The 27,356-nt window shown below is 50.5% G+C and overlaps 11 protein-coding genes and 1 non-coding gene across 12 annotated transcripts; 7 read left to right on the top strand and 5 right to left on the bottom strand.

The window, feature by feature from the left end:
* Nucleotides 1-52: 52 nt before the first annotated feature.
* On the top strand, nt 53-1,432 carry VTN77DRAFT_4188 (uncharacterized protein; the record flags this gene model as incomplete). Its single annotated transcript, XM_069420219.1, has 2 exons — nt 53-252; nt 304-1,432. The coding sequence occupies 2 exons, from the start codon at nt 53-55 to the stop codon at nt 1,430-1,432; spliced, it is 1,329 nt and encodes a 442-aa protein (XP_069281859.1).
* A 659-nt stretch (nt 1,433-2,091) lies between these two features.
* Nucleotides 2,092-2,846, bottom strand: VTN77DRAFT_4187 (uncharacterized protein; the record flags this gene model as incomplete). Its single annotated transcript, XM_069420218.1, has 3 exons — nt 2,092-2,260; nt 2,330-2,561; nt 2,678-2,846. 3 exons carry the CDS (start codon nt 2,844-2,846, stop codon nt 2,092-2,094), a joined length of 570 nt encoding a protein of 189 aa, XP_069281858.1.
* A 616-nt stretch (nt 2,847-3,462) lies between these two features.
* Nucleotides 3,463-4,817, top strand: VTN77DRAFT_4186 (uncharacterized protein; the record flags this gene model as incomplete). Its single annotated transcript, XM_069420217.1, has 2 exons — nt 3,463-4,130; nt 4,202-4,817. 2 exons carry the CDS (start codon nt 3,463-3,465, stop codon nt 4,815-4,817), a joined length of 1,284 nt encoding a protein of 427 aa, XP_069281857.1.
* A 950-nt stretch (nt 4,818-5,767) lies between these two features.
* Nucleotides 5,768-9,181, bottom strand: VTN77DRAFT_4185 (uncharacterized protein; the record flags this gene model as incomplete). Its single annotated transcript, XM_069420216.1, has 4 exons — nt 5,768-6,338; nt 6,395-8,769; nt 8,844-9,068; nt 9,140-9,181. 4 exons carry the CDS (start codon nt 9,179-9,181, stop codon nt 5,768-5,770), a joined length of 3,213 nt encoding a protein of 1,070 aa, XP_069281856.1.
* Nucleotides 9,182-10,031: 850 nt separating this feature from the next.
* VTN77DRAFT_4184 (uncharacterized protein) lies at nt 10,032-10,390 on the top strand (the record flags this gene model as incomplete). Its single annotated transcript, XM_069420215.1, has 3 exons — nt 10,032-10,051; nt 10,114-10,191; nt 10,276-10,390. 3 exons carry the CDS (start codon nt 10,032-10,034, stop codon nt 10,388-10,390), a joined length of 213 nt encoding a protein of 70 aa, XP_069281855.1.
* A 540-nt stretch (nt 10,391-10,930) lies between these two features.
* On the top strand, nt 10,931-11,009 carry VTN77DRAFT_t16. The gene has a single exon. It is a non-coding gene; the product is annotated as a tRNA-Ala (tRNA).
* Nucleotides 11,010-11,840: 831 nt separating this feature from the next.
* VTN77DRAFT_4183 (uncharacterized protein) lies at nt 11,841-12,285 on the top strand (the record flags this gene model as incomplete). Its single annotated transcript, XM_069420214.1, has 3 exons — nt 11,841-11,992; nt 12,110-12,167; nt 12,223-12,285. 3 exons carry the CDS (start codon nt 11,841-11,843, stop codon nt 12,283-12,285), a joined length of 273 nt encoding a protein of 90 aa, XP_069281854.1.
* Nucleotides 12,286-13,594: 1,309 nt separating this feature from the next.
* VTN77DRAFT_4182 (uncharacterized protein) lies at nt 13,595-14,065 on the bottom strand (the record flags this gene model as incomplete). Its single annotated transcript, XM_069420213.1, has 1 exon — nt 13,595-14,065. The coding sequence occupies one exon, from the start codon at nt 14,063-14,065 to the stop codon at nt 13,595-13,597; it is 471 nt and encodes a 156-aa protein (XP_069281853.1).
* A 672-nt stretch (nt 14,066-14,737) lies between these two features.
* Nucleotides 14,738-15,343, bottom strand: VTN77DRAFT_4181 (uncharacterized protein; the record flags this gene model as incomplete). Its single annotated transcript, XM_069420212.1, has 2 exons — nt 14,738-15,072; nt 15,277-15,343. The coding sequence occupies 2 exons, from the start codon at nt 15,341-15,343 to the stop codon at nt 14,738-14,740; spliced, it is 402 nt and encodes a 133-aa protein (XP_069281852.1).
* A 571-nt stretch (nt 15,344-15,914) lies between these two features.
* Nucleotides 15,915-16,919, top strand: VTN77DRAFT_4180 (uncharacterized protein; the record flags this gene model as incomplete). The annotated part of the gene is made up of 3 exons (XM_069420211.1): nt 15,915-16,064; nt 16,387-16,552; nt 16,660-16,919. 3 exons carry the CDS (start codon nt 15,915-15,917, stop codon nt 16,917-16,919), a joined length of 576 nt encoding a protein of 191 aa, XP_069281851.1.
* Nucleotides 16,920-17,107: 188 nt separating this feature from the next.
* On the top strand, nt 17,108-17,751 carry VTN77DRAFT_4179 (uncharacterized protein; the record flags this gene model as incomplete). The annotated part of the gene is made up of 3 exons (XM_069420209.1): nt 17,108-17,184; nt 17,242-17,507; nt 17,744-17,751. The coding sequence occupies 3 exons, from the start codon at nt 17,108-17,110 to the stop codon at nt 17,749-17,751; spliced, it is 351 nt and encodes a 116-aa protein (XP_069281850.1).
* Nucleotides 17,752-19,776: 2,025 nt separating this feature from the next.
* VTN77DRAFT_4178 (uncharacterized protein) lies at nt 19,777-22,946 on the bottom strand (the record flags this gene model as incomplete). The annotated part of the gene is made up of 6 exons (XM_069420208.1): nt 19,777-21,033; nt 21,101-21,690; nt 21,753-21,916; nt 21,972-22,034; nt 22,114-22,735; nt 22,793-22,946. The coding sequence occupies 6 exons, from the start codon at nt 22,944-22,946 to the stop codon at nt 19,777-19,779; spliced, it is 2,850 nt and encodes a 949-aa protein (XP_069281849.1).
* Between the last annotated feature and the right edge of the window lie 4,410 nt (nt 22,947-27,356).

The raw sequence follows: 27,356 nt of genomic DNA, 5'->3' as shown, positions 1-27,356 counted from the left end.
AGCTAAGGTCAAACTGAAGTCAAGAAAAACGGTGAGGGGACAGCGAGAGAAAATGGGGGACAATCCGGATCTTGATGAGAAAACCATGGAGCCCATCAGCAACAGCGGGGACTCCTCGTTGAATGGCTCCGATCCTCCTTTGCCAGAAGAACCAAAAGCCTCGGGTTATCACAATGAAGAGCAGGATTTCGATACCGGTCTCAAGGCTTGGCTGCAGGTGTTGGGCTCCCATTTCCTCTTCTTCAATTCATGGTACGTATGCACAGTGTCTCTCTTTCTCGTTGCTTTGCTGACTACTGCCAGGGGAATCATCAACACGTTTGGCGATTTCCAAACATACTATGAGCAGGCGATCCTCTCGAACATGTCAGCCTCGTCGATCGCCTGGATCGGATCGATCCAGTCTTTCCTCCTGATGCTGATCGGCGTCATCACCGGCCCGCTCTTCGACGCAGGCTACTTCCAGCTGCTGCTGCTGTCGGGGTCCTTCTTGATCCCGTTCGGATTAATGATGACCAGTCTATCCACCCAATACTGGCAATTCATGCTCGCGCAGGGCATCTGCATCGGGCTTGGAGCTGGTCTTTTGTTTGTGCCCTCCGTCGCGATCTTGCCGCAGTATTTCCGCCGCAAAAGAGGCCTTGCCAACGGCATCGCCGCCTCCGGGAGCAGCATCGGCGGCGTCATCTATCCCATCATGTTCCGGCAGTTGCAGCAGGAGGTTGGGTTTCCATGGGCGACACGGATCATCGGCTTCGTGAGTCTGGGCACCTGCTGCATCTCCCTTGCCGTCCTGCGGATGCGGTTCAAGCCCAAGGAGAAACGCGCCTTGCTGCAGCTGTCTGCCTTCAAGGAGCTGCAATTCGTGATTTTCTGCATCGCCATCTTCCTGGGTTTCCTCGGCTTTTACAACTACCTCATCTACGTCCAGCCGTACGCGATCCAGACCGGAATCGTGAACGACAACCTGGGCTTCTACCTCGTGCCGATGCTCAACGCAGCCTCGACATTCGGTCGAGTGACGCCGAATCTGATCGCCGACTATACGGGCCCTCTCAACATGCTCACGCCCGCCGCGACGATCACCAGCGTGCTGGCGTTCTGCTGGATCGCGGTCCGCAGCACGCCCGGCATTATCGTCTTGTCGATTCTCTACGGGTTCTTCTCCGGCGGTTTCGTCTCGCTGCCCCCGGTGGTGATGATGACCATCACGAAGGATCTGCGAAGCTTTGGGACGCGGCTGGGCATGTGTTTTTCCCTCAGCTCCATTGCCTTGCTGGTGGGGACCCCGATTGGCGGCGCTATCCTCAGCGATACGAATAACTACCTGGGCGTGCAGCTCTTCTGCGCATGTTGTCTGATCACCTGCGCCGTGCTTCTGGCTATCCTTCGGTTTATTCGCAGCGGACCAAAGCTGGCCTTCCGTACTTGAGTGTGTTCAATGTGCATGTGTTCAATGAGCATAAAACTGATGCTGGACATCATATCTGGCCATCTATCTTAAACAAAAGAAACGTGGCTATGGTCATGACTCATCCTTACGCATTCGAATAGGCGTTGTGTGATGGACTCCACGCATTCTAATGATTCTTGCATTGCATTTTCTCGCATCTCGGGATAGGGTGTTTCTATCTGATGGATCTGAGTTGTTCTTGCCCATGTAATGGAATAAATAGAACGTATATCATAATGATCTTTTTATATATAGTCGTCTATCTATATACATGTGAAAATCAACATATTTTGCTTGCAAATGTACAAGATTCGCCTCGCCAATCCTGTCAGCAGATCCTGGAAAGAAATGGTCTATAAGAAGACATTCACCATGTCCATATCCATGAACACAACATCAAGAGGAACAATCCGTTGACACCGATTCCCAATGCTGAAATAAGCAAAAAACCACTCCAACCAGTATTCGTACCGCAAACTGCGGTCAAAGAGAATAATTTCTCCGGCTTTTGTTTCCACCTCCACCTCCAAATGCCGCACCTGCACCGGTCCCAGATATACGCTAGATACAGAGTCGACGTCGTCGGACTCGTTCGTGGGGAGAAACGAAATCAAGAGTTTCGAGTTTCGATCAACCGATCAATATACATCCTCCGGACTGACGAGGAACTCCTCGCCTTTCTCGCGGATATGCTCGAGATTTTTGTCCCGGCTGCAGGGTTTGCGCATGTCGAAGGCGTCTTCGCCTTCGGAGAGGCCGGTCGGGTCATCGCTGTAGTAGTTTACGACACGGCGGAAGACAGAATACCTGAGGTCGCAAAATGTCAGACCAGTAACATATTTTATGTGTGGATAATGGCGTCTGTTTTCGACTCACCCCATCCCTTTGTACATCCCCACGGCGACTTTGTTCCCCGCGCGCACGTACAGATCGACAAACCACGCATCGTTGATATCGGACACGTGCTCGAGGCTCTCCGTCAGGCGGCGCGCAAAGCCAAGCCTTCGCCATGCAGGCGCGACAGTCAAGACGGTAATGTGGCCGTGCCAGGGGGTGTAGTGCGGCGAGTGCCGCATGGAGGGGGGTTGCTCTTCCAATTTTCCCATGACTGTTATTTTTCGTTATTTAGTATCCCGCAAGAGGGAAAGGCAGAGTCAGCCAGACGTTCAACAAGATGAGGACATAGTATCGTATCGAAATGGGAGGAATAGAGGATATCCCTACTGTAACCGACAATGCCTGCATCCCGGTCCTGGACCACGCTGAAGAGCGATGGCCATCGCATCAGATAGTTGAGGTAGAAGCCCAGATCATAGTTCTCGGTTAGTGGGTCGAGATTCGTCAGGTTCAAGGAGAAGAGGTCTGTTGGCGTCATGCGCCGTATGAAGCTCATGGTGAAAGGAAATTGGCGATTGTCTGCTTAGAGGCTGGATGATGTCCTGCCCAAGCGCAGTGGGCAGCTTCGTGGGCTGCCTTGTCTGCCGCAAGCGGAAATGAAATGGAGCAACAATATGTAATTCCTGTAGAGAGCACGCGATGGACAAAAAAGGAACACTGTTTGTTTATGGCATTCCAATCAATGGCTGTTATACCCGAAAGAGTATTTTTATTCAGTAAGATAATGCTTAGGCGGTCCTGTCGAGATGCAATGTGGGGAGGGAGAGCGACGGGCTTCGGCAGTCACGGGGAGAACGGGCCACCGACGTTTCAGGTCTCAACTTCAACAAGCTGATCACGACTGAGCTCCTGTCAGGGACGCGAGACACGTTTTCCTCTCATGCACGGGCCGACCAGGCCATTCCTTCACAATAATTAGCTGTGGCGTTGTTTACAACCGGCGAGAATAGTTGACAGCAACACATAACTGGGTCCCTGTTGCTCATCCCGTCTCGGACACGACACATGTTTCGACAATAAACCGTATCGATCACTTCGTCACACGCTGCTGCGAGATTGATTGTCTTCCTGCATTCAAAGCAAGGACCCACTGGTGACCAGCTACGTCCGACATGTCGATACCGTCGTCCCCAGGGTCTTCTCCCAGGCACCGCCGGCCCTCGAGCCTCGACCTGTCCTTCACGAATGGCTTTGACCAGAACTCTTTCCATTCCCCGCACACGCCGCAATCACCTCAAACCCCTCGACCGCAAAATTCCCAGGGGATGAATGGAGACCATCGAATGTCGGAAGACTACATCGGGGCGGTGGATTCCGGCGGCGGTCTGGGCAGTCTCGCAGACGAACTGGCGGATGCGTGGGCGGATGAAGAAGGGTACGAAGATGCATCTGGGTTAGAAAACAATCATCCCCAGATGGGTGCTGTCGACGATGACGAGTCATATGGCGAATCCACACAAGATACGGGCACCCCACATGGCGAGCTCTCTCCAGAGCATCATAACACACTCCAGCTGCCGAAGCAAAGGACACGGCATGGGCAGAACCGGCACCGACGAACAGAGTCTCAATACGACGGCTCGGACTACGGTAATGACTCCGACTTTGAAGACCCGGGGGACATTTCCCCGGGTTTGGAAGCGCGCATGGCGGGAATCGAGAGCCTCGTCCGCCGAGGCACGGGGGAGACTGGTGGTTCAAACGATCAGGTCATCAAGCGGTTGATTGAAAGTCTCCGGGACCTGGGTGGGCAGAGTGGAATCGAAAACGGTGCCACTAGGTAAGAGCACTTCCATCATATCTCAGACATTATATTTGGGTATGCTTTTGCTAAGTAGTTTCTAACATCAGGCTTATTACTGCTCACACCTCGATCACGTCGCATCTCACGCACCAGACGCGCGCGTTGCAGACCCTGATCCACCCTCTCCTTTTCTCCCACTTCCCTCTTCTCTCGACTGAGGCCATCGACTCTCTTATCCCACTGATTGACGAAGGACTCCTACCAAACCTGCCTTTCCCCTTCCCACAATCCGCGCAAGTACCACAGCAAGGCTCGTCAAGGCCGGTGTCCTCTTCTTCGACGTCTTCCCAGAATAGCGCAGCAAATAACCCGCTCATGGCCCTGCAGTCCCTCCTTAATCAGACCTCCGACCTAGCCCTCACCCTCCGATCTCTAAGCGACACCCTGCACGAATCACGACAGCTGACGTCGACTGCGTCACGACGACTCCGGTCCGCGCGAGAGCTCGTTGCCGAGTTGAGGCGCGAAGACGAAGACCGCGAAGAGGGCCATCGCTGGATCGAGAAAGGACAATGGGATCGAAGACTACGGGAGCGGGAAGCAGGTCGGGTGTGTGGAGAGGTGGTCAGCGGGTTCGAGGCCGTCTGCTGCGAGTGGAGGAAAAAGCTGTTTGGTTCAGCTGCACCAGCAGGAGGAGGCAGCGGAGAACTGGCGGCTGCGTGATCGATCGGACGTGAACAATAATAGATTTGCATGTCCATTTTTAATGTTTTTGTCTTTTTTAATGTAGAGTGTTTCTTCCTTTCACAGACCGATTTCATTATTATTCTTCAATTCTTCTTGGTTTCTATGTAGACCAAAGTTGCGATACCATGATTATACACTACTATGTTCAATTGAGTACACACAGCACAGAATCCATATAGATACACTACATAGATATCCATATTACTTCATCTTGCTCTAGCCTTTTTACCCCTTTCCCCTTCCTTACTTGTTTGTTACTCCCGTTTCTATGTGTCTGTCTGTCTATCTTTTTGCAGTTGTCATTCATAATGAATGTAGTATGAACGTGGACATCAGATGAGTTGAGTTGAGAAGAGAAAAGATAAGACGCATACATATATCTATCTGTTCGTCTGTTTATGATTGCACTGTACTCTGTACTGTACATGTACATACATACTGTACCACTTACTGCACTACACTACACTACCCTACACCACACCACACCACACTACATCGAGATAGACAAGACATTGTCGTTCATCAGATGTCGAACCAGTTAAGATGAGATGAGATGAGATGTGATAAAAACCCTTGAAGTCCTTTTTTCTTTCCATTCGACATATGTCACAATTTCTTTCTTTCTTTCTTTCCTATCTTCTCATCTTCTCTCATTTCTCATGTTAAGTAACAATCAAGAAGAAGGTCGGGTTGTCTGATATGCAAAAATGAGGAAGAAGAGGAATAATAGAAAGGAGAATGGAATTTTTTGAAAAAGAAAAAAAAAATTAACAGAAGAAGAAAACATGACAGGTAGGTAAAAACGTGACAAGCGGTCATAGTAGTAGTACCCTCAGCCCCAGCCCCAAGAATGAATTCAAGCTTATGACAGACAGACACGTTTGCACATCACAACCACATCATATCCACAGCCTCGCCGAACGAAACTATCCCTGCTGCTGCTGTTGCTGCTGCTTCCACCGTGGCACCCACTTCTGTCCGCTTGGTTTCGGCTCCTCGGGTTTGCTAGCAGCAGCTGGAGCAGGGGCAGGAGCAGGAGCAGCAGCAGCGCCGGACGAAGATGGAACTCTGCTAGGCGGTTGTTGTTGAGCTGCGCGAAGGCTAGGAGGAACATAACGCTCGGTAGTAGCGCCGTTCGCCGGAGAGGCATCCCGACCAGGAGCGCCACCAGCAGCAGCAGCTGCGGCCTGGCGCTGATGAGGAGGTACATAACCACCAGGCTTGCGAGGAAGCGTAGTCTCTTCCTTGGGTGGCTCGGCCGGGGCGGAAGCAGCAGCGGCAGCAGCAGCAGCCTCCTTGGCGGCCAGACGCTCTCTCCAGCTGGGTCCAGAACTAGGGCGTGGTGCGAGATTGAGACGGGGTGCCATGCGTTCTTCGGGACGAGCAGCGGGTTCCGCACTCGGTGGGGGAACGTTGAGACCGGCTTTTCGAGCAGCACGGCGAGCCTCTGCTTCCTCTTCTCGCTGCTTCTGCTTGGCGGCAATTTCGTCGAGTTTTCTGCGGGAGAGATTAGCATGTATAATAATACTGTAGTGGGCTGTACTGAAACCAACCTTCTCTCTTCCTCGCGCCGAGCCTTCTCTTCTGCGAGTTTCCGTCTCTGCTCTTCCTCCCTTGCTTTTCGTTCCTCTTCTTCGCGGCGAAGGCGCTCTTCTTCTTCCCTCCTCCGCCGTTCCTCGGCCTCCCGTTCCAACCTCTCGCGGCGTTTCCGCTCCTGAACTTCCTTGATTCGCTGTCTTTTCTTGGCTTCAAACTCTCTCTCAGCTGCCTTGCGGCGTTTCTCGAACTCTTCATGACGTTTTTCTGTCACTTGCTTGCGGAATTCATTGAAGTATGGCACCAGACGGCTCAGACGATGCTTCAGTGCAACGTCTTCCTTGTGTTTCCGTTGAGCCTCCTTCAGAATGGCTTCCTTCTGGCGCTCGTACATCTCCAGGTCGTGCTTCTTTTGTCGCTCGTAGTCTTCCGGAATATGTTTGAGTTCCTCACGGCGGAATGCTCGTTCCAAGTGGTCAATACGCTTGGCCGTGATGCGGATCCGGTCGTTGAGCTCGTTCTTCTCTTTCTCCAGTTGGGCCAGTTTGAGAGCACGAAGGCGGTTGGTGTCAAGCTCCTCGAGATCGATTTCGCTAACGTCAAGGCCCTTGACGCCGCTCTTGAGCTCCTCGAGCTGCTTCTTCAGCTCCTGTTGGCGGATGCGGTCCTGCTCATCCTTGATCCTCTTCTTCTCCCGCTCCCGATGTTCATCGAGCAACCGCTGCTTCTCAGCTTCCTGAAGCTGCTGAGTGCGAATGCGCTTCCGCGTCTCCTCCTCACGCTGCTTCCGCTGAAGAGACTCCGTAGCAGCCTCCTTCTTCTTCTCGATGATGATCCGGCGAGCCAGAGTCTCCTCATGCTCCTTGGCAGCGCCCTCCTTGGCCCGGGCGTGTGCGAGCTGTTTGGCCTGGAGTCGTGCCTCCGTGTAGGACGGGTCAACATACAGGCAGGTGATGTGAAGAGTCTTGGCCAGGCGCGTGAGCTGAGAGCGAGCGATTTCGGCCGGCGTGCTCTGCAAGCGCTGGACAGAACCGACGTCGCTCTCCGCGGATCCCGCGGCACTGCCGGGGTGCAACGCCTTGGCGGAGGAGAAGATATCCGAGTCAAAGGTCAGGACACCAGCGACATGGTCAACACGGATGGCCAAGTCACCTTTCTTGCAGCCGTTCATGATGAATTTCTCGATATCCGACTGCGAGACCTGGAATGGATCGGGGAACTGGGCGAGTTCGTAGACAAACTTGAGCTCGACGGACTCGTACACTTGAGACAGCTGCTGGAACAGGCGGGTCAAAATGACTTGCTGCAAGGGAACGACATACTTCTCCATCTCGGGATCGGCGCCGATCTGCTTGAGGATGGGAGTGATCTTCTTGCAGATCGACAACGGATGGAAATCGACCTCCAAGATGTTGTAGAGGTCGCGGATCTCCGGGCGCGCGCGCTTGAGCAGACCCTTGTTCAGGGCATCCTTGAAGAGACCGGCCCGAGTAGGTGGCTGAGCCATACCCAGTAGGTTGGTGAGCCGAGCGTTCTTGTTCTTGCGGACCTCATCCACGTCGACCAAGGCACCCCGGGACCGCGAGGTGCTGATGACCGGAATGGAAAGGGCTGACAGCAGCACGAAAGATGCCGCCTTGGTCATGTCCGCCTCCGTGACGGAGGGGTTGTCCTTCTTCGAACCCTGACCAGCCGCAAGAGTGGCGGCCGACTGACGGAGGAGATTGTAGAAGCGGTTCCACGCTGCGGCATGGAAGAGGTAGTTTTCGCTCACGAGGAATATCCGAGCCAACTTCTCATAGTAGTTGGCCATCATGATGTTCTTCGCGGGCCGCTTGCTGAGGCTCAGAAGCGTGTGAATGTCCTCCACGCTGCGGAAAGCCTCCTGCCACAGCTCCAACTCCACGGCGACGTTCAGTTGCTGGAAACGCGTGTCCAGGTGGCGCTGAAGCGTATCCGGGTCGCTCAGGTTGATGGCGTGCATCTGAGCCGAGTACTTGGCAGCATTTTGGACGTGATTCCGGAGCAGCTCGCACAGTCGGCGGAACTCCGTCTTGCGGGTGTACTTGAGGCAAAACTGGAATGCTTGCAGCGCGGTCGTCTGGTACATAACCTCAAGACGGGCATTGTTCTTCAGGATTTCGAGCACGGTCCGGTAGGTCTCCCACAGAAACTTCAACCAGGGCGTGACGATGGCGCGATCGGTGCGATCCTTCGACTGCTCACCAGAGACGGTGGCCAGGAGAATAGTCTCGGGGGTTTCGCTGGCTTCCAGATCCTCAACGTTGGTCGAAGGCGCCACCGACTCGAGGGACGACTGGATCTCATCGGCCTTGGCTTGAGCCTCGGTAACCTTTTGCTCTGCGAGTTCGATGAAATGCTTGAGAACCGTCTATACAGAAGACTCCGTTAGACTCTTTCTTTTTATTCGCGCAAATCCAGAAAGAGGACCCATCATGCGCTTACCTCGATAGTTCCCACGTTGGTGTTCTGAGCAATGTTCTTGTACTGATACAGACCATCCTTGGCGGCCTTTCCCTTTCGCAAATCCACGCACAGTTCAACGAAGAGCATCATCACCGGCTCGAGGGATGCGATGGGACTGCTGCGAGTCCGTTTGGAAATGACATGTTCGTGAAGGACGGTCAGGGCGGCGGGAGCCTGGCCCACTGAGATGAGTTCTTGAGCCCTCTACAGAAAAGCAGACGTTAGTAGATGATCGCGAAACCAAACAAGTTTTCTTCCAGTACAGGAGGGCCTACCTTGAGGACATTTTCGGGTTTAATATGGGGTGGAGGAGGCATGGTGGGCGATTTGCCCCTTGGGCCGTGTCAGATCTTTTTGTTGCGAAGGCGACAGAAGGCGAAATTTACGAGGCACTCAAACGACGGCGAGGTCCTCTCGGAAAAAAAGCGGGCAGCAGAACTAATGCAAAGGAGCGTCCTGGGGATGCTGCCGCGTGAGGGTCGTCGAGGGACCTTCCAGACGCAAATTGTTGGATGAGTTGCGTCGTTGTGCGAGAATCAAGGTACCGGGCGAAAATCTCACTGGCGCGACTGTTTGCACCGAGCCCACTCCGGCCGCATAAGCGATGAGGGGAGGGCCAGTCACGTGACTCTCCCGCGCTCACGTTGGAAGTTGGTACTCCGTAGTCCGTACTCCGTCCTACCTAACGTATCGAACAGGCAATCGATGTGTTAGTAAGAGAGCCTTCGTGAATACCACTGTTATATGTCACTTATGCTAGCCCTGCTAACAATGGAATCCCAGGGTTTAGCAGGAGTAAAAATTTCCATAAGGCTAACTAAAAGGGATCGTCCTCCATATCAACTCAAAAATCCTTTCTCATACTTTAACCATGAATTATGTAATTCATTGCACCTACCTAGACAGTGAATGTGATCCAACTATTTAAGGTGGCCTTTGCCAACAACACCTCTGCGCCTCTGCTCAACCGGCATTTTAATCGAATTTTAGGCCGAGTGAGATCTTCATCAAATCAACTTCACGCTGACAACATCGTCGAGTACAGCTGTCAATTGAACAATTACTACAGAAGCACGCGAAGTTTGCTATCATCAATACCATCATATCTACACACTTGAGGCGCCTAAAACCCGGTCCTTGGCAATATGTCATACCCAGTCTGGAGTTATGACTGGACCGGCAGGAAAGTCAGACTTCACGGAAAGACAATTGAGATCGAGAAACAGCTCACTGAGGCCCTTGATCGTAGGATGGGACTCTGGCAGGTTCTGACTCTGGCACGCTATGTAGAAGAGGACAGACCAATCATGCTCAAGACCCGATACGAGTATGTTGTTTTCTGTTCGAACACGCATCTATATCTGTTTAATTCCAGGTGAAAATTTGCTAACAATCATCCCTATATATGTAGACTTAATCCAAAAAGTTTTGGTATTGAAGACGAAGAAAGAAACCGGGAGATTGCTTCCAGTCACGTCAATACCCCTCCATGCCATACCCCAATCGCTTCGTTGACTTTCTGGTGACATCCCGAGTGCCTGGCGATAAATTGGTGAACCTCAACGATGAGCAGCTGAAGAGCATCAGAACTCAGCTGACCTACATACTTGAGCAAGTAGAACTGACTAAGCCCTTCCCAGGCATATGCGACAGAACGGAAAGCTTTGTCAGAGCAACACCCTGACTTCCTCCGATATGACAAAAAAATGACAAGCTGTAAGCATCTGTTCTTACTCGTGGCCCTACTGTAATCCAACGGAACTCTGACTAGAATACTCTGTAGCTATCTTATTGACTTGACCTTCATCTGTTTCACAAATCCGCACGAAGACAAGGAGCCTATTACGGAGGACAGTTTGGATGTCCTCGCATTCAATCTCTGGCGAACACCAACCCTAGAGGAATTTTATTCATCTGCTCCACTATAGTAATAACCTTAGACTTAGGATCTATATCTTCTACTTTAAGCTGACTTATTACCTGGAAAGGAAATTCGGCGGAGTACTCAACAACTGCCGTCCTTTATGAATCGAAATTGTGCGACTTCATAAAAGAAAGGTGGCTTAGGGCTTGTGGCTTAGGGGTAGAGCGTCCGCTTTGCATTGAAATTGCGGAAGGTCAAGGGTTCGATTCCCTTCAAGTCCAGCTTTTTTTTAACTAGTCTACGCAGTCGTTTCGCTTATAAATTTTTGTTTTTTACAAAATAGGAATACATAGGTAGCTTCTACTGGATCAACGAAAGTAGAGAGCCGGCTATGAAGGTTGTTGTATTTTAACTGATAGTAGTACAGTAGTCGAAGCAGTCCTCTGCATCTACGGTGTAATAGGGAACTGCTAGATCCTTCAGCTCACGTGCCTCGTTAGCCTGTCGTCCACGTGATTCGCCTGCCTCCGGGAACACCGATGCGGCTGCGGCGAAGGGTGACCCATCCAGTCGACTCTAACCGCATGGCTCAGTCTTCTATCGAATTCATTAACTGCAGCTATATTTACGAAGGCAGAATACTCCTACTCCGTACGGAGCCTCTCCAGGAAGCACATTTTTCCTGTGCGCAACCGGCTGCGCGCAGACCAAGACGCTAGACCAACGGCCAGGGGCTTCTGGCAAGTTGCAACGCTAACTAAAAGCCGCCGCCGTGGGCCCCAACCCCCAGCCGGGAATTTGCTGGTCGAGTCCCAGACGCCTGGGCCATTTGCCTGCTCCCCCTTCTGAACCCCCCGAGAGCCCCGTTTCTTCCTCCCTCGCCCCCCAAGCCAAATCGTCCATCTTCGTCACTCCTTTGCTCTCCATCCATCCATCCTCCCGTCTGGCACTCTCTTGCTTTCTTTCTTCTGCTCCCTTCTTTGTCTTCTTCCACGGCGGAGACCTACGATCAGGAGCCCGGCGCACATCGAGGACCGTCGCGTCTTAATTCCCCCAATTGAATTGATTGAGTAATTTTAATTGCCTGGTTCAACGGCACCGACACCGACACCATGCCCGCGTACGAAGTCCGCTCCGGGGGGGATGCGAAGAGCAAGAAACAGAGCATGGCGGACCTCAAGTACCGCCGTCTGACGGAGCTCAACAGTCGTCTGAAGGAGGATCTGGATCGTCCTCGTGTGAAGGTGTCAGAGGCTGCTCTATCGTGAGTGTTCCCGCGTTGAGTGCACACCCCCTTACCGTCGCGTTGTTTCTCTCTCCACCTCAACCAATTGACTACTGCAAACAACATATCGACTGACGATCTCTTCATCTCCACCAGACTCATAAACTACTGTAACAACACCCGTGACTTCATGGTGCCGTCCGTATGGGGCCAGGTATGCTGCCGTCGCCTGCACTTTAGACGTCATCAGATGCTGACGATCCTCCAAGGTTGACAAGCGGGAAGACCCCTATGCGCCTCAGCAATCCGGCGGCTGCTGCACCGTCATGTAATGGCCTTGATGACCTTCGACGTCTTGTCCACAATGCGATGATGGACTTGGAGTCCTTTGGGTTTCATATTGCTGTCTTTTTTGTTGGCCTAATTGTCGTTTCTCGTCCCCTTTTTCCATACCCCTTTGTGCAACGATCTCGGTTACAACTTATTCGACCTTTTTTTCTCCGTTACTACTCTTCTCTCGTCGCGACCATTGAGCATCCGACCAAGCTCGCGCCTAAAATTTAATAATGACGGACCAAAACATATAAGGCACTGGTGGTGGCCCAAGTGACAGACCAATGTGTGCTGGATCTCCGTGGGATTTCAGAACAAGCTGCCACCGACGAGCGAATGAATCCTTACCTCGATGAGGGGACGGCGATGGGAACGTCGTCTTGATCCTTGTGTTCCGGTATCACACGAGAATGTTCTGGTTCGACTTGGCTTTCTTTTTTCATATATTCTTTTCCCCCTCTTATTCCCCTATGCCGCTTTCTTTTTCGTTCTCCCTTCTTTCAAGAACCGGTTCCACAAATTATTATTTCCTTTGTTCTCAGCGTTTTACTGTTGCCCCCCCCTGATCGGCTTGACTTGACAGAAAAGCGAGAAAATACCGCCCCCGGGTTAATGGATGCTACACACAAACAAACACAAAAAGTGACAACGCAAGTCAGTCTGTTGTGAAAAGGTTGCGAGGTTGACATGTGATGTCCGTTTTTCTTTTCTGTGTAAAATAGATTTTTTTTATCCCCCCTTTTTTTTATTTACCCTTTTTAACCCTTTTTTGATCGTCTCGTGTGTTGTGTTGTGTTGGAGGATCGTTCGTCCGGCATGGTACGGCTGATACTGATGCTGATACTGATACTGATACTTTTGAGCGTCGTGTTGTAAAGAATAATAGCCAAAAGAAACGGATATCCATTGACCTGTTGACTTGCTGCCTTGCTATTCAACTCCAACTCCATGTATCCTGATAGCCTGGTACCAGATAGCTGCCGTGTATCTCGAACTTAGAGGAAGATATTGTCGATTCAATAGAGTCGTGGCGTGGTCAGTCATTGTCCCTGGTTACTGAGGGAGAATATTTTTTTTCTCTGACTCGGAGTCAACACAACCACTGAGTTCAACGAATGGCCCGTGATTCCTTGAAATTGTATTTCATCTCGCGACTGGTATTGATATAATAACTTGGATGAGATGATACGATAAAATATCGTGTCTTGAATCATATCGCTATCGCTATAGCTATACTGGGGTATTATCATATCATTATATCGTATCATATAGACAAATACAACGTAAATCTGTCTCTATCTCTATCTATCACCCCGGATCCATCCCAGCAAGGAACCCCAGCCACGGACCCAGCCGCATCCATGCCCGTCGGCGCTCTGCCTTCGATTTCATATCCGCCTGTCCAAAAATGTCGCAGATCCAGGGCTCTTCGTCCCGAGTATACCTCACAGGAGGAGCAGGAGTAGGAGGATCAACGTCACGTCTCTTTGTTATTCTTACTACCGGGTCTCGTAGCTGCAACTCTCGTCGACGGAACCATTCGCGGATCGGATGCGCGCTCCATAGGTACCCGTTCTCCGGGAGGGGGAATTGTAGGTCGGAGAGGGAGAGGAGCTCGAGCTTCTCATTACCATTATCATTATGATGATGATCGTCACCGACAAGCCGTGAGAAAAGCACGTTCACCTTGTACAAGGTCAGAGCAAAGCGTTTCATTTCTTCCAGAAGCGTCCATGCGTAGATGATGGGATTTTCGGGGCGACGGCCTTGGGACAGCATCGCGGGGTAGTAGAGTAAGCCCTGCGCACGACAGGTTCGCACGAGGCGTGAGAAGATCGGCTGTACTCGGAGGAGGACGTCCGAATCATCATCATGAGTACTGCCGTCGCTGTCGTCGTCGCCGTGTACACAGGTCTCTGGTCTGTGGGCTACAAGGGCGAAGATGGTGAAGAGGAGGATGGCCTGGTATGTCGCCAAGGGCCAACGGGCATTATCACTTGTCTTTGTCGTCGGGTTTGATGGCGATTCTTGGTCATCAAGACGTGATTTATCCGATTTATCCCATGTTGTCTACCCAGCATTGTTAGTATCGACTTCTCTGCGATTCTTCAGGCTCAACAACCATTTGCGCCTCGAGCACGGCATGTAATCGGGCGTGAATCTCCCATGCTAGCTTCTGCAAACGCGCCTCCCCAGTGATCCACAAGCCGATCATGACTGTTGCCAGCACGAGGACAGGGGGTTCGTGCTTGGCGCGAAACGGCTGCCGAAACAAGAAGGGCCATTGGGGATGGAAATGGTCAAAGTATAAGTCCACATAGTAGTCGGTGTCGATGGACCAGGTGGTCATATCCAGGTTGATCTCGTCGAGTCGAGGCGGGTTTGAAGCCTGCTCTGCCGAGCGTATGGCTTCGTCTTGAATTCGGGCTTCTTGTTCAAGAAGAGCCTTTCTCACGCTGTACTCTGACTGATCCGACAGAGATGATGGGGCGGACTCCTGTTCTTCGCTGTTGCCAAAACAGATGCGTTTATTTGGAGCTGCATTGTCATCGTCTGAATGATCGAGGTGTGCCCGATTGACGCAACCGTCTGGGTAGTTCTGACGTCTCTTTTGATGCCGTTGCCGATCAAATGAACAGGAAACACCTTTCTTTGAGCACACTCCACATGGAAAGTTCCCGTCACACCTTGACTTTTGGGCATGGCATCGATTACAGGCTCTGGATGCTCGGGGGATGGGTTCAGCGGCTTTGGAGTGGATTTTTGTGTGCCGTCGCAGAGTGTCGCTGCGAACGATCAGCTGCAATACCAGAAAGGAATACTGCATTGCATTTATCAAGAGCACCATTAAACTCCTAAATGATAAAAGATGACAGAAGAAATGTGGATATAGTTCTGCTTGCTCATACAGATCTGCAGCATATTCTACCACATTGGGCGGGATCTTTGCAATACACGTCATGTTGCGAACAAGGTGAGAGTCCACTCACCTCCGATCAAAACTAACTCCACAGGAGCTGCAGACGAAGACTCGACTCCGCGAATGCCGGACAGCATGACGAGCCAAGTGCTCTTTGCGTCTGTAACTTGCACCGCATCCAGGATGCAGGCACTTGAAACGCCGCGAGTCGTGTTGCTCTGCAGCCGGGTCCATTGAGGAGTTGATTCGCCTCCCATGAATTCATATTAGAGGAAAAAAAGTGCAGAGAATGACGAATTCTCTTGTCAAAATCCTGTATTGTATGTAGAAGCAATGAGCCGAGTGGGATGCCGGGTGGGAGGAGGACGATCACGTGTCTGTCTTATATAAGAGGTTCGCATCAGGCACTCACCCTGCGGAGTAGAGATTAGGTAGATTGATTTTAATATTAATGGCGACATGTATTCATGGAAGAGAATTTCGATAGCTTGATTTCTGATCTGGAAGGCCAATGGTGGGTTGATGTCGACGTCCAGCCAAGAAATGGACAAGCTTAACCTGGCGGATCTGATAAGGTGCGCTAGTAGATTCCTAGCATCATCACATACATCATCGCCTCCGCAACGGAACACACCTGAGTCAGTGCCATCGCAGCGATATTTCTTAGCAGTCAGTACCTGAGATCAAACTCCATAGACAGTCGGCAAGATGACAGAGCCAATGCCACCTATCGAACAGCAGACTCCCACAGAGCGCAGGCAGCAAGCGGGAACCTCGTCCGAATCGTCGCATGTCTATCTGCCCCGGATCATGATCAAGTACTGCACGCAGTGCAAGTGGATGCTTAGGGCGGCATATGTAGGTGAAAATAAACAATGTTCTTTGTTGTGTTTTTCATTTTTTTCTTTGTCTTTCTCATTTCTGTTTTCGTCTTAAATTTGATCGTTCTTTGCGCTCTAGCCCCGCGCCAGTTAAGCAACTCGTTGATGGGATGGTCATCTGCGAGTTTTGGATCGACCCCCCTTTTTTTTCAATTTTTTTTTGAGAAGGCTGTTTTATTATGTACCTGGAAATGAAAGTTGCGAATTACGAAGAACAAACCAAACGTCATTCGCCTTCTCTACGGTTCCGTTTCAACCTGATTGTTCCTATACGGATCACTCACTCTATTCTTTCACAGTTCGCCCAGGAACTTCTCTCCACCTTCAATACGAGCCTTGGAGAAGTGTCTCTGATCCCGACCACAGGTGGCGTCTTCACTGTGACCATCTTCCACCTATCCCAGGATAGCCTCTCGACGCAGGAGACTCTCCTCTGGGATCGCAAGACGCATGGTGGATTTCCCGGTATGTTTCTGTCTCCGTTTCTTTCTCGGCAATCATCCTTCTATCTGTCACTCTCGTACTGTATATGGCTTCGTAAGCTGAATAGTTTACCCGCTTACGCCAAACAGAAGTCAAACAACTCAAGTCTCTCGTGCGCAACATTGTCGACCCGTCTCGAGATCTGGGGCATGTCGATCGTGCTCTGGGCAAAGAAAACAAAGGCGCAGAATCGGCGCCTGCTGCTGCTGCTACTACAGCCGCCAACGCAAATACGACACCAGCGAGGACCGTGGCAACAGACGTGAATACGCCAGCGGGGATGGGAGCTTCCGGAGAGAGAGAAGAAAAGAATGAAGGGAAGCAGAAGACGTGTGAGGATTGCCAATAAAATAGAAATATTGTTGCTGTATAGTAGTTGTAATATACCTTACTACCTTACTATTTATGACTATTTATGGGTTTCAACCTAGTAATGTTTAAGCTGCTGGTGCCTGATTTGTAGGTTAGAAGTCGCTTGTTTCTTGGTAAGTTTAAGCCTACCTGCTCCTATTAATTTAACGTGCCAGGCTCGCCACAATGATCGTACGAAGCAGCGCTGGCGGCGACCTCGACAAGCTCTTCGAGACGATCCGTATCAGCGGATTCCTGGGCGAGTGCAACGCGAAAGACCTGCAAGACTTCAAGACCTAATATCCAAACGTGGTCATCAGTCAGAATCCGCATGACCGCGAAGGTCCACCCCTGCAATCAGATGGTAATAGTGTCGACCCAACACAGAATCATCTTGGATTCTGGCTCCCACACGGCTTAGATGCGGATGATGAGGAAAAGTTCGTCACGCAACTCCGGCAATGCAAACAGCGCTTCAATCGTATCGAGGAAGCCTTTAGAGAGACGGAAGGTATCCCTCGGGAGAAGCTGTGGTTGGAGTCTGAGCAGGAGGAGATCTTTGCACGGCATCCGGTGAAGCGTCCAGGTGCGGAAAATGAAGATGACATACCAGATATCCATAGACGAATGAAAACAAGACCTGTTTATCGTAGATGACTCCGTACCTATATATATATGTATATGAAGTAGAAGTTTGTCTCTTGAAATAGAAACTAATAATGCCTTTACTATTTAAGGTTTTCTACCTTTCATTTACGGTTTTCATGACCTAGTAATAGTAATGCTGTTTAAGCTTGAAGCTGCTGGTTCCTGATTCTCCAGAGTGTTAGAAGTTGGGTTTTTTTTTCTTGGTAAGTTAATCTACTGAACTGTGACATACATAGGTTGCTTGACGGTCAGACGATAAAACCTTTGGTAGTGACTCCCTCCTCGCCTCCTCACGTCTAGTTCATCCTCACTCAAAGTCTAGTCTAGTCCTTCTCTTGACAAGTTAGCCATGGCTAATTATCTCCATTTATATATCATACACCAGTAACATTTGATAAAAAATCTATTGAGGACGACAATTTACAACTTTCATTATCTACGACTAAGTGGGGGAAAAAAAAGGTCGTCCATCCTTCCTGATCATCTGAAATGAAATCAGATCAACAATCGTCAAAACTGTGTAATCTAAGAGAGGGGGAAAAAATGGCATCAGAAAACAAAAACCCAACCTTACATCAACAATCCCCTCTCCTATCGCTAACTGAGTGGCGAGCACAACAAGAACGTGTTGTCTCTTCCGCAGCTCAGAAAGGGAAGGGGAGGGAAGGAAGCTCAGCTCGTAAGGTAAGTAAGGAACATGCTAAGCGAGTGAGTGAGAGTCAACTTGAAGTGAGTAAGAGAGAGGATCGATTCAGCGTCTATCATAGGTATGTCTGGGTCTGGGGTGTGTAAATGCCTCAGACTAGACTTAGAGAAGCCTACAGTACGTGTGGATGGATGGATGAGGTTGGGGAATTTGCCTCCTCCTTCTCCTCCTCTGGAGATTATATATCGGATAATTATGTTCTAAAGGAGAAGAAGAAGAAGAAGAAGAAGAAAAATTGATTAGGGGAGTGGGAACTTGTGGCTGTATATAGGTATATGATCTCTGCGTTGAAATAGGTCACGCTCGTTTTTTATTTTTCTATTAATGAAAGTAAAGCGCCAGACCTATCGTATCAGATGTTCAAAGATGCTCGTGACAGCTACACACACAACCAGTTTCGTCTTAAAAAAAATCAGGAATCAAGCCCTGTCTACTCGACGACGACCCCATACCTACCTATTTCATTATTATCGACAGTCTTAAATAAGAAGGCAGGAAGTAGAAATTGAAGTTCTCTCGACAATGCCGCATTCCGTCACCATTCCGGAACTATTTACATTCATTCCCAGAATATGAAAATAGAAACCTAGCTAACAGAATACACAGGAGAAGAAGGTCAATCAATCAAGATGGTGACAAAAAACAACAAGGAAAAAAAATCGACAAGGTCGGGACGTATACAAGTTAGTTTTTGGAAGAAAAGAAAAGAAAACGAAAGCGAGATGATGCGAAGATGCCAACCCAATCAATCCCCACTGCCACATCCCACAGCCCACAGCTCCCCCCCGGCCGACCTCCCAGATCAAAATAGATGACCGCAATATTTAATAACACAGAAAAAAAAATGAAAAGAAAAAAAGAAAGAAAGAAAGAAAGAAAGAAAACGCCCATGACGCCTAATATATACCCCCGGTTAGTGTGCTTCCCCCCGGTATCGACCATGTTTCCATCCATGTCCCATCGTGCAAAGTGACAACAGAGAAGACCAAACGACCAGGACGGCGTTCACCCAAGAACAACCACTCCATGGAAATGTAAATGCATGTCCCCTCATCGCCAGAGCCGAGGTAGACCCGAATAATTTCCACCAAGAAAAAAGAAAGGGGGGAAAAAAAGAATGTTTTTTTTTTCTGTTTGACAACCATCAATGTCATGAATGGAGCTTCGTCCAAATTCGCAGACAACCAAAGAAAGGAGATGGAAAGAGCGTGGAGATGTTGCAGCATCATGCAAATCGAGATTGTAACGAACGCTCAACCAGACGGCAAAATGAAAAGGTTGCGTAAGCTCCGACATGACATCGTGAAAGAAGTCGTCAAGAAAACCCGCATTTGAAAATGCCATTCGCCAAACCCTGTCCATGGACCGATGATGCCGCGAGAACGCCATGCCATGCCCATTGCCTCTATTTTTGTTTTGCCCTCTCCGAACGCCTATGACAGAAAGCCTCCCATTGAGAAAAGAAAAGATACCGTCCGAATGATGCAAGAGAAATCGATTGCTAGATTTCACCGCTCAGGCGCCGTTGTTGGAAATGAGGCTCTTTTCGTCTCCAGAAGGCCAAACGTATGCGACTTTTTTTCCGTTTCGGCACAGCTTTCGGTATAGACGTCGGCTGAGGGTCAAATCGGACACCATTCGCGGGGTTCGGGCATTCATCGTCGACAGGAGACGATCCTCGGCTGTGGATACCGTGGCCAACTATTGCCGTCATGACATGGTGGTGCTTCCCGAAATCCTCGATACGATGAGGAACATGTGACCGCTGATGGAAGTAGGGGTTTTTGTTCGAGGCTTCGTACCGCTGACGATCCATCACAGCGTACAGACCCGAAGAAGTTGGACGGGAATGAGGACGTGAATGGGGACGGGAATGAGTCTCGTATTCCATAGTATCCAAGTCAGTAGTGCTGAGTCCATACACAGGAGGATCTCTCTCATCGCCGCTATCAACCGTGACGAAACTGGTGGCATTGGTGGCAGGAGAGACGGGCGTCGTGACGGTATTCGTACAGGTGCTTGCGCTCTGTGTCCTAGTGTCCCTGCCCACGCCATGCGAAGAGGACGGCAGGGAAGCATGGCCTGAGGAGTACGATTTGCGGTTGTGCCGAGTCTCACAGCCTGTCGTCAGTGAAACGTCCGATTCAGGAGCATGGAATCTCATATCAGGGACAGAAGTGATCCGTGGCAGTTGGTCCACAGCGTCACTAGACCTCTGGCGCGGAGCCTTGAAACCCGAAACAGTTGTGATCGACAAATCCCCTTGACTGTCCGCAATCCGTTTTCGGGCTGAAGGAGACGGGGCATCTGGAGAATCAGGAGGCTTGTCCAAAGTGATTTGGACATTTGTATCAGAGGAGACCGGCCGGTCACCAGCGCCATCAACCTGCGGCTCTTCTCGAGCTCTCGCAGGGCTTACAGACCGGGGAGAACGCGCAACATCGGACTCCGACTGAGGAAGCAAGGACTTCCTCCGCTCCCGATCGGCTAGATCCTGCCAGATCGTCCGATTCGATTGTATCTGCTGAACGGCGAAAGACATCTGCGGAAGGAGATCGGCGACGCCCTCGAAGAGGGGCAGGGCGAAGATGGACATAAAGCTGATTTGACCAGTGGCCAGCTTGAGAATGTTACCGAGTTCTGGCGGTCCGCCAAAAAGAGCGGTCTCCATTCCAACCTCCTTTTCCATCTCACCTTGGTTGGCGAATTCCTTTTGGAGGATATTGGTCCATTTTTCGGCGATTTGCCATGGCCGGGCCTGAAAAAGGTTAGCAACACAGGCAGACTGACTTAATAACTAAGCCAGAGGAAGAGGGTGTACGAACCACGTTGCTGATATCAGCACACTTTATGAGCAACCCGCAAACCAGTGCCCTCTGTGTTTCCAAGTCCTGTGGATTCCAGCTCTCGACGTTTCCATCTTCATGATACTTCTTCTGCAACTCTGCCATGCGACTCATGTATTCGAAATGTACTCCCATGTCCGTGGCTAAGATGGTGCTGATGAGAAGCTTGCGAAGACTGGTAGACCTAAAAGCAGCTGGCCAATGACGACGAAGGATCTGGGAAAACGCCGCGCAATGAAAGGCTTCCAGGACGGAGTTGTCGTTGTAAAGCTGGGCCAGCGGTGCATTCAGTTTGACCAAAAACACGTTGTTCACACCGGGATGGCCGACGTCGTGGCCGATAGCTGAGATTAGAAGGACCAGAACTTCGAATGGGGTGAGTAAAGATGCGATGGGCGACTTGGAGATTGGAGGTAGAGGAGAGGACGAGGGGTAAGGTGGTAGAGCACCGACGTGGAGCAAGATGCTGAACACCGACTGCAGTACGTCGACAGCATGGCGAAAGTTATGATAAAGGACGAAGGAATTGTACGCCGCACGACTGGCCAGCAAAAATGTCCGTAGCTCTCCTATCAGGAAGAGGCATGTTAGTTAGTTCGACGGTTCGACGTTCGAGTAGGAACGATCATACCCTCCGTCAGGTGAAAATACTCCAACTCGGGCATTTTCAAGGCATGCTCCAGCATCTTGTATGCGGCATAGACGAGTTCATCGTCGGAAAAGTCGTGAGCGGAGAAATCCCAGTCACCGATTTTACGCTCCACCAGACGCTTTCGCTCATCGAGAATATACAGTCTAACCACGATCGTCAGCAAGGACAAGGTCAGTGCGGTTCGGAGGAGTTGCTCACCGATCTTGAAATTCATCAATCATATCTTCCGGGTTGCAGATCGACTTCATCAGCTTCGAGACCCTGAACGGATTGTCAGCACGTCTGCCCAGCGAAGAAGAAAAATAAAATGGAGTTCCCTCCCAACGAGGACGGCGCATACATCGCTTCTCTTAGGTAGGCATATGGTTGTTCATCGTCAACCCCAACCCACGAACGCTTCCTCGTTTTCTTGACGGACATAAAGCGGGAAATCTCCTTCTGCGCCGCTTTGCGAACGCGATAGGCGTGCACCAGAAGCGCTTGCACCCTGCTTCTAGTCAACGGCTGGATCAGGATGTCCACCGCGCCAGCATCCAGACAGCGTGCACACAGACTCTGCTCTGGCAAGCCGTTGCGACCATTCTCGGGCGGGAATGGGCGGAATTCGCTTTCTTCAACAAATGAGACGATGGCGGACGGGTCTGATGGACGCAGAATGGCGACAGGGACGATGAACTTGGGGCCCTCTTGTAGTTGGAGGTCAGATGACAACAGAGCCAGCAGTTGAATTCCATACGAATCCTCAGACTCTGACGAGAAGGTAAATCCGCGAGAAATGGGGCTGGCTGAGGAGAGTCCCAATCCGGTGGTCGACTCGCGGCTTTGGCGACGGGGAAATGAGACAGACTCCCTGCTAGATTCGACATCGAAGAAGGCAAAAATGGGAGTGCAATTGGTCGCGCTTTGTTCGTTTAACTCGGCTATTGCGGCTGCAAACGATTTGCCTGAGTGACATAGATAAACTGAGAGATGTTAGGGAATATCTTTGGAGTCTTTCCATAAAAGGAAGTCAAACTTACTCTGCTTGCACACCTCGAGCAACAATTCCACAGTTGTCTGCAACGCCACGGGTTCATCGGCGGTAAACCCATCTGCGGAGTCGCGGTGCACCCATCTTTCAGTCTTGACGCGGTCGTCTATATAGACCGCGTAACTGTCGTCAGGGCGGGCCATAATCAAAGACCACACCCAAAGAATCGCCAGTTTTGAGATCCAACCACAACCAAGACCGACACGGACGGACAGGTCGTGATCGTGGTCATAAAGCGATATTTCTAGAAACGGGAAAAGGAGGCACCGCTGCGGAGGAACAGGTAGGAGAAGGGAGAGACGACGTTCGTTTCAGATGGTATATATATCGAGTAGAGGGACCGATCGAATGGTCCTGAGGACAACGGTATTCGAAGTTCAAGTCAATGTCTGTCGGGTGGCCGCGAGCCCACGGTCACCCGGACCGTAACACCAACGTCGCCTGCGTCGCCAGCAAAATGCCTCGAGGAATGAATGCCTGCGCACGACATCCAGGATCGGCCTAGAAATCACGATAGCCTGCGCACCAGGTGACAGGTGACGAAGGGACACAGCGGGAAAGGAATCGATGCTCAGGGCTCCATGGCGGGCATGTCGAGACCGTATCCGCGCGAAAGAGTCAGAGTGCGAGCGACACGAGAGTCGCAGAAGGTTCCAATCGGGCTGTTACCGCTTCGATGACTACAGTCTTTGCTGCTCTGAAGATGGAGCGTGTGCGAGAGGAGGGCACGCGGCAGTCGAGGAGAAGGCCAATCGGGCGAATTGGGAGCCTGTTGGAGGAGGAAGTCACGAGTAGAGGTGAAAGAATGATCAAAGAGGAAGCAGATTCGAAGACAGACCGGAGAGAAGGGGGAATTGGGAAAATGGGATGTGGATGTAGAGATGAAAGGGCCAACAGCCGGGTTCGAAGTTAGGAGAGCGAGGGAGCGTAAGGCTTAGCATGCAGCGATCGGACGAGACGAGTAAACGGTATGACGGGAACGAGCGGGCGAGCAGGAGATGATAGCGAACGAGAGGCGTCTGCCATAGGACAAAGAGAGAGGGGGAAACGAGTGTTCTGCTGGCCTTCCAGAAGGTCGAGGGGGCGGGTCGGGCGTTGCAGGCTGATCTGGTTGGCGGGAGGGCGAGAGAGTCTGGAGGCGGCAGCAGCCAGCCAAGGTCAGCCAAGGGGATTACGAGCATGCAGCCCTGGAGACGCCCTAGACCCGTTAATCGTTAGTCGTAATACACCATCCTGCGTCACACGTTACACTGAACACGCCCACCCGAGGGGGGGCCCGACACGCGGATTGGTCCGTTGCAGCGGATGCGCTGATGGCCTCATAGTTCTGCACGCTGCCCACCAATCCCCACCCGCCTTCCCAGCAGACCCCCACCGGGAACGCACTAGCGACCTACCCAGGTAGGCAGGCAGGCAGGGATGCCCGAGAAAAAATGGGAAGAGCGACCTGCGACCAAAAGGAAAGAGGTCAAGCCATTCCCTCTTTCCGATGACCTTTACCAGGTACCTAGGTACCTGCCTAGGTATGTACATTAGGTGCATACAAGTATTCGTACAGGTAAGGAACTGGGAGAGACTCTGTACTTTCCTCCCTGTTCGGCCAACCAACATGTACACCGGTATAAAGCGGGGCGATCGAGTGCGTGGAGAGTGGAGCCTGTTTAGTCTTCTAGAAGGTAAGCAGGATCGTCCTACCGAAGCGAACAGCCAGCAGCCTAACAGAGCGCCAAGTCTGATCAGTTCTTACCAGTGTTCGTACGGAGTCCCTTAGGTGGAAGCTTTAATTAGAAGTATTCCGTACTAATTACTCCGTACGAGTACGAGTACGGAGTAATATTAAAAGTAACAGGCTAACAGGCTGGGTCCCGATCGCGCGACTGGGCGATTGATCAGATCTCGGATTTTTATTTTTTTATTGGCAGATTAGAATCCCGATAATTATTAAATTAATACTCCGTATTGATATGGATCACCATGCGTGGACGTGTTAGAAAGAGCGAAAAAGAAAGTCGTACTGCAGGATTATTTAACTGGGCGGTCGCATCGGTCGCTTATCTTAAGCGGGTTTATTATTCGCGGACATAGCCATAGGGCTTATTATCACCCTGTCTTCTAACGCGTGATTGCGTGGTCTGGGAAAAAGACCAACACTGTGGGATTCTATTAGGGGCCAAAAACGTATGGTGGCTGGCTTCTCCAAACCTACGTACCAAGAAGGCAGGGCTAGATTATGTGATGGGCCGGCGCAGGATTCTTTCCTACAGGGACCTACCCAGGTAGGCAGGCAGTTATCTCGATGGAACTGCCGAACTGGCATCAACGTGGCTAAGCATGCATGAATATACAAGGACTGTGCCTAGGAAGGCAGGTGGCGGCCAATCTTGAATCCGATGCATGTCGATTCTTACCTGTAGCGCAGCCTGTAGCAGGGGTTCAATGGAATATTGTGATGACCGGTTTGGAGCGACGTGACTTGCTGGCCTAAAGCGGGGCTAGTGACGGCGCGACGCCAACGCCCGGTAAGCACGAGACTGGACAAACGAATTGGTCGATACTGATGCAGTCAGGATTTGAATGGCAGTAATAACTATGTAGAGTACATACATACAGTTGTGACTGAGGGAACTAGGTACTCCGTACTTTCCAGTGACTCGTGAGGGGCCATTAGAATTTAGCACCATCAGCCCTAACTAAATTCTTACTTCTCACCACGAGATGAAATGATCCATCCTTATCGGGGGCGGCACATGGTTCTTATTATTGTTAAAGTTAAGAGTCAGTTTCAGCCTCCGGACATATGATCGCAGGACGGAGGAACCTACCGGATGAGTCAGGATCGTCACCACACTACGCCCAATTCGACAGCCATCTCCGGGGTATTCCCACTAGTTCGAACTTGTCACGTCAGATGCAGGGTTCGAACAGTGTCCAAGCTTCTTTAAGGGAAGCTTGTTAACAAAGGATCCTGCATGATAGGGGCTGTACGGAGTACCTAATATTAACTATTTTATTTCGCTGTGTCAGCAGCTGGCTTGGCGTTGTCTTTCTGTTCCCGCCCACGTGCACCTGACTCGTGATGATTTCCTGTGTACAGAATACGGAGCACTCCCTACCACAGTTCTGGGTATGCCAGCAGAAGTAGAATGGTTCACCAGGACCACCATTTAACATCAAGATATGGAGTACATAACTGCTGGCGATGCGTACATGCCTTTTCTGGTCTCTGCAGGATCGCAAACCCATTCATCAGTACCAGAAAAGTAACCCTTGTCGCTTCGAACTTGCAGGCGCTGTTGGTCAGGTCGGCATCATGTGCAACCGAACAACGAGTGTTGTCTAGAGGCATAATGGTACTCCGTACGTGAACGAGCATACAGAGTATATACAAATTAAAGATAGGTGGCAAGCCCTTCCCCTTACTCCCCGTGGACTATATATCTATATATATACCAGGTAATATCTACTACAGGAGCAGCATAAATTCTATTGGACAAAGTACTGTACTCTGTACAAACCCGACTACTGCAGAGTAATACGAAGTAATAATAGTAAATATCAGATCAGATCTCATCTCATCTCATCTCTGCAGCAGCACACAGACACCATGGTGGCCAGTGGCGTGGCCACCACTGGTGATATCGGTCGGAATCATTGGATGCGCTGGTATTTTCCTGATGATCGACTGACTCCTCCACACTCAGATCAATCAAATGATTCAAATCACCGTTGACAGGCAGACTCAAGAAAAGAGATTGCAGGCTGGTACCTCTGACAGGAATAGTATTAGATTAGGTAGGCCAGCAACAGGTGGGGGATCCGATTACGGATCCAATGTTGCCAACATCCTGATTGGCTGGCGTGTGCCCTTGCACGTGTCTGCATGGCATCGGCATCCATCCAATAGGAACTGAGAAGTCAGCATGAAATACAAGGCTGTACAAGGCCGTACAACTCCATACGTTAGCGGTAATTAAATGTATGGACATTACCCAGGCTACCCCAAGAATGTAATTAATGCAAGCAAATGATCCATGGATCCCTTCTATGGTTCACTCACTCGAACTCCCGGCAAGGGTCTGATCTGGTCGATCCATGGATCACCATGCAGACGCAAAATTAAGAAATAAGAAATAACGTTGCCTAACCGGGTCGATCTTCGCCGGTGTATATAGTCCGGAGTAACGTCTCTTGCATAAACTGGCCACAGCATCTGCATGTTCGGAGGACAGTACAGTACAACATACTCTGCAGTGTTACTGAAGTTAGGCACTCCGAAGATCCTACCTGAAAGATGCCTGCCTTATTTTGATTTCTGCTAGTGTCGCTTAACACCGCTTACACTACCTACACACAACCTAGCTTACTGACTATCAGAGTACTCCGTGCATAAAGGATGGTTTCGAATCGGAAGGATTCCACCCCCATCCATCCACCATGCGAACTCCAATTGTCTCATCCTTCAGCTGCGTCTTGAGTAAGAAAAAAAATTCATGTAGTTCCATAACTGGCATGATCTCTTCAAAACTGAGAAAATAAAAGAAAGGATTTTGGCG

Source organism: Rasamsonia byssochlamydoides (assembly GCF_041956645.1).
Source record: "Rasamsonia byssochlamydoides strain NRRL 3658 unplaced genomic scaffold VTN77scaffold_3, whole genome shotgun sequence".
NCBI classification, from domain to species: Eukaryota; Fungi; Ascomycota; class Eurotiomycetes; order Eurotiales; family Trichocomaceae; genus Rasamsonia; species Rasamsonia byssochlamydoides.
Note: the sequence above shows the minus strand (reverse complement) of the source record. Positions and strands in the feature narration are given on the sequence as shown.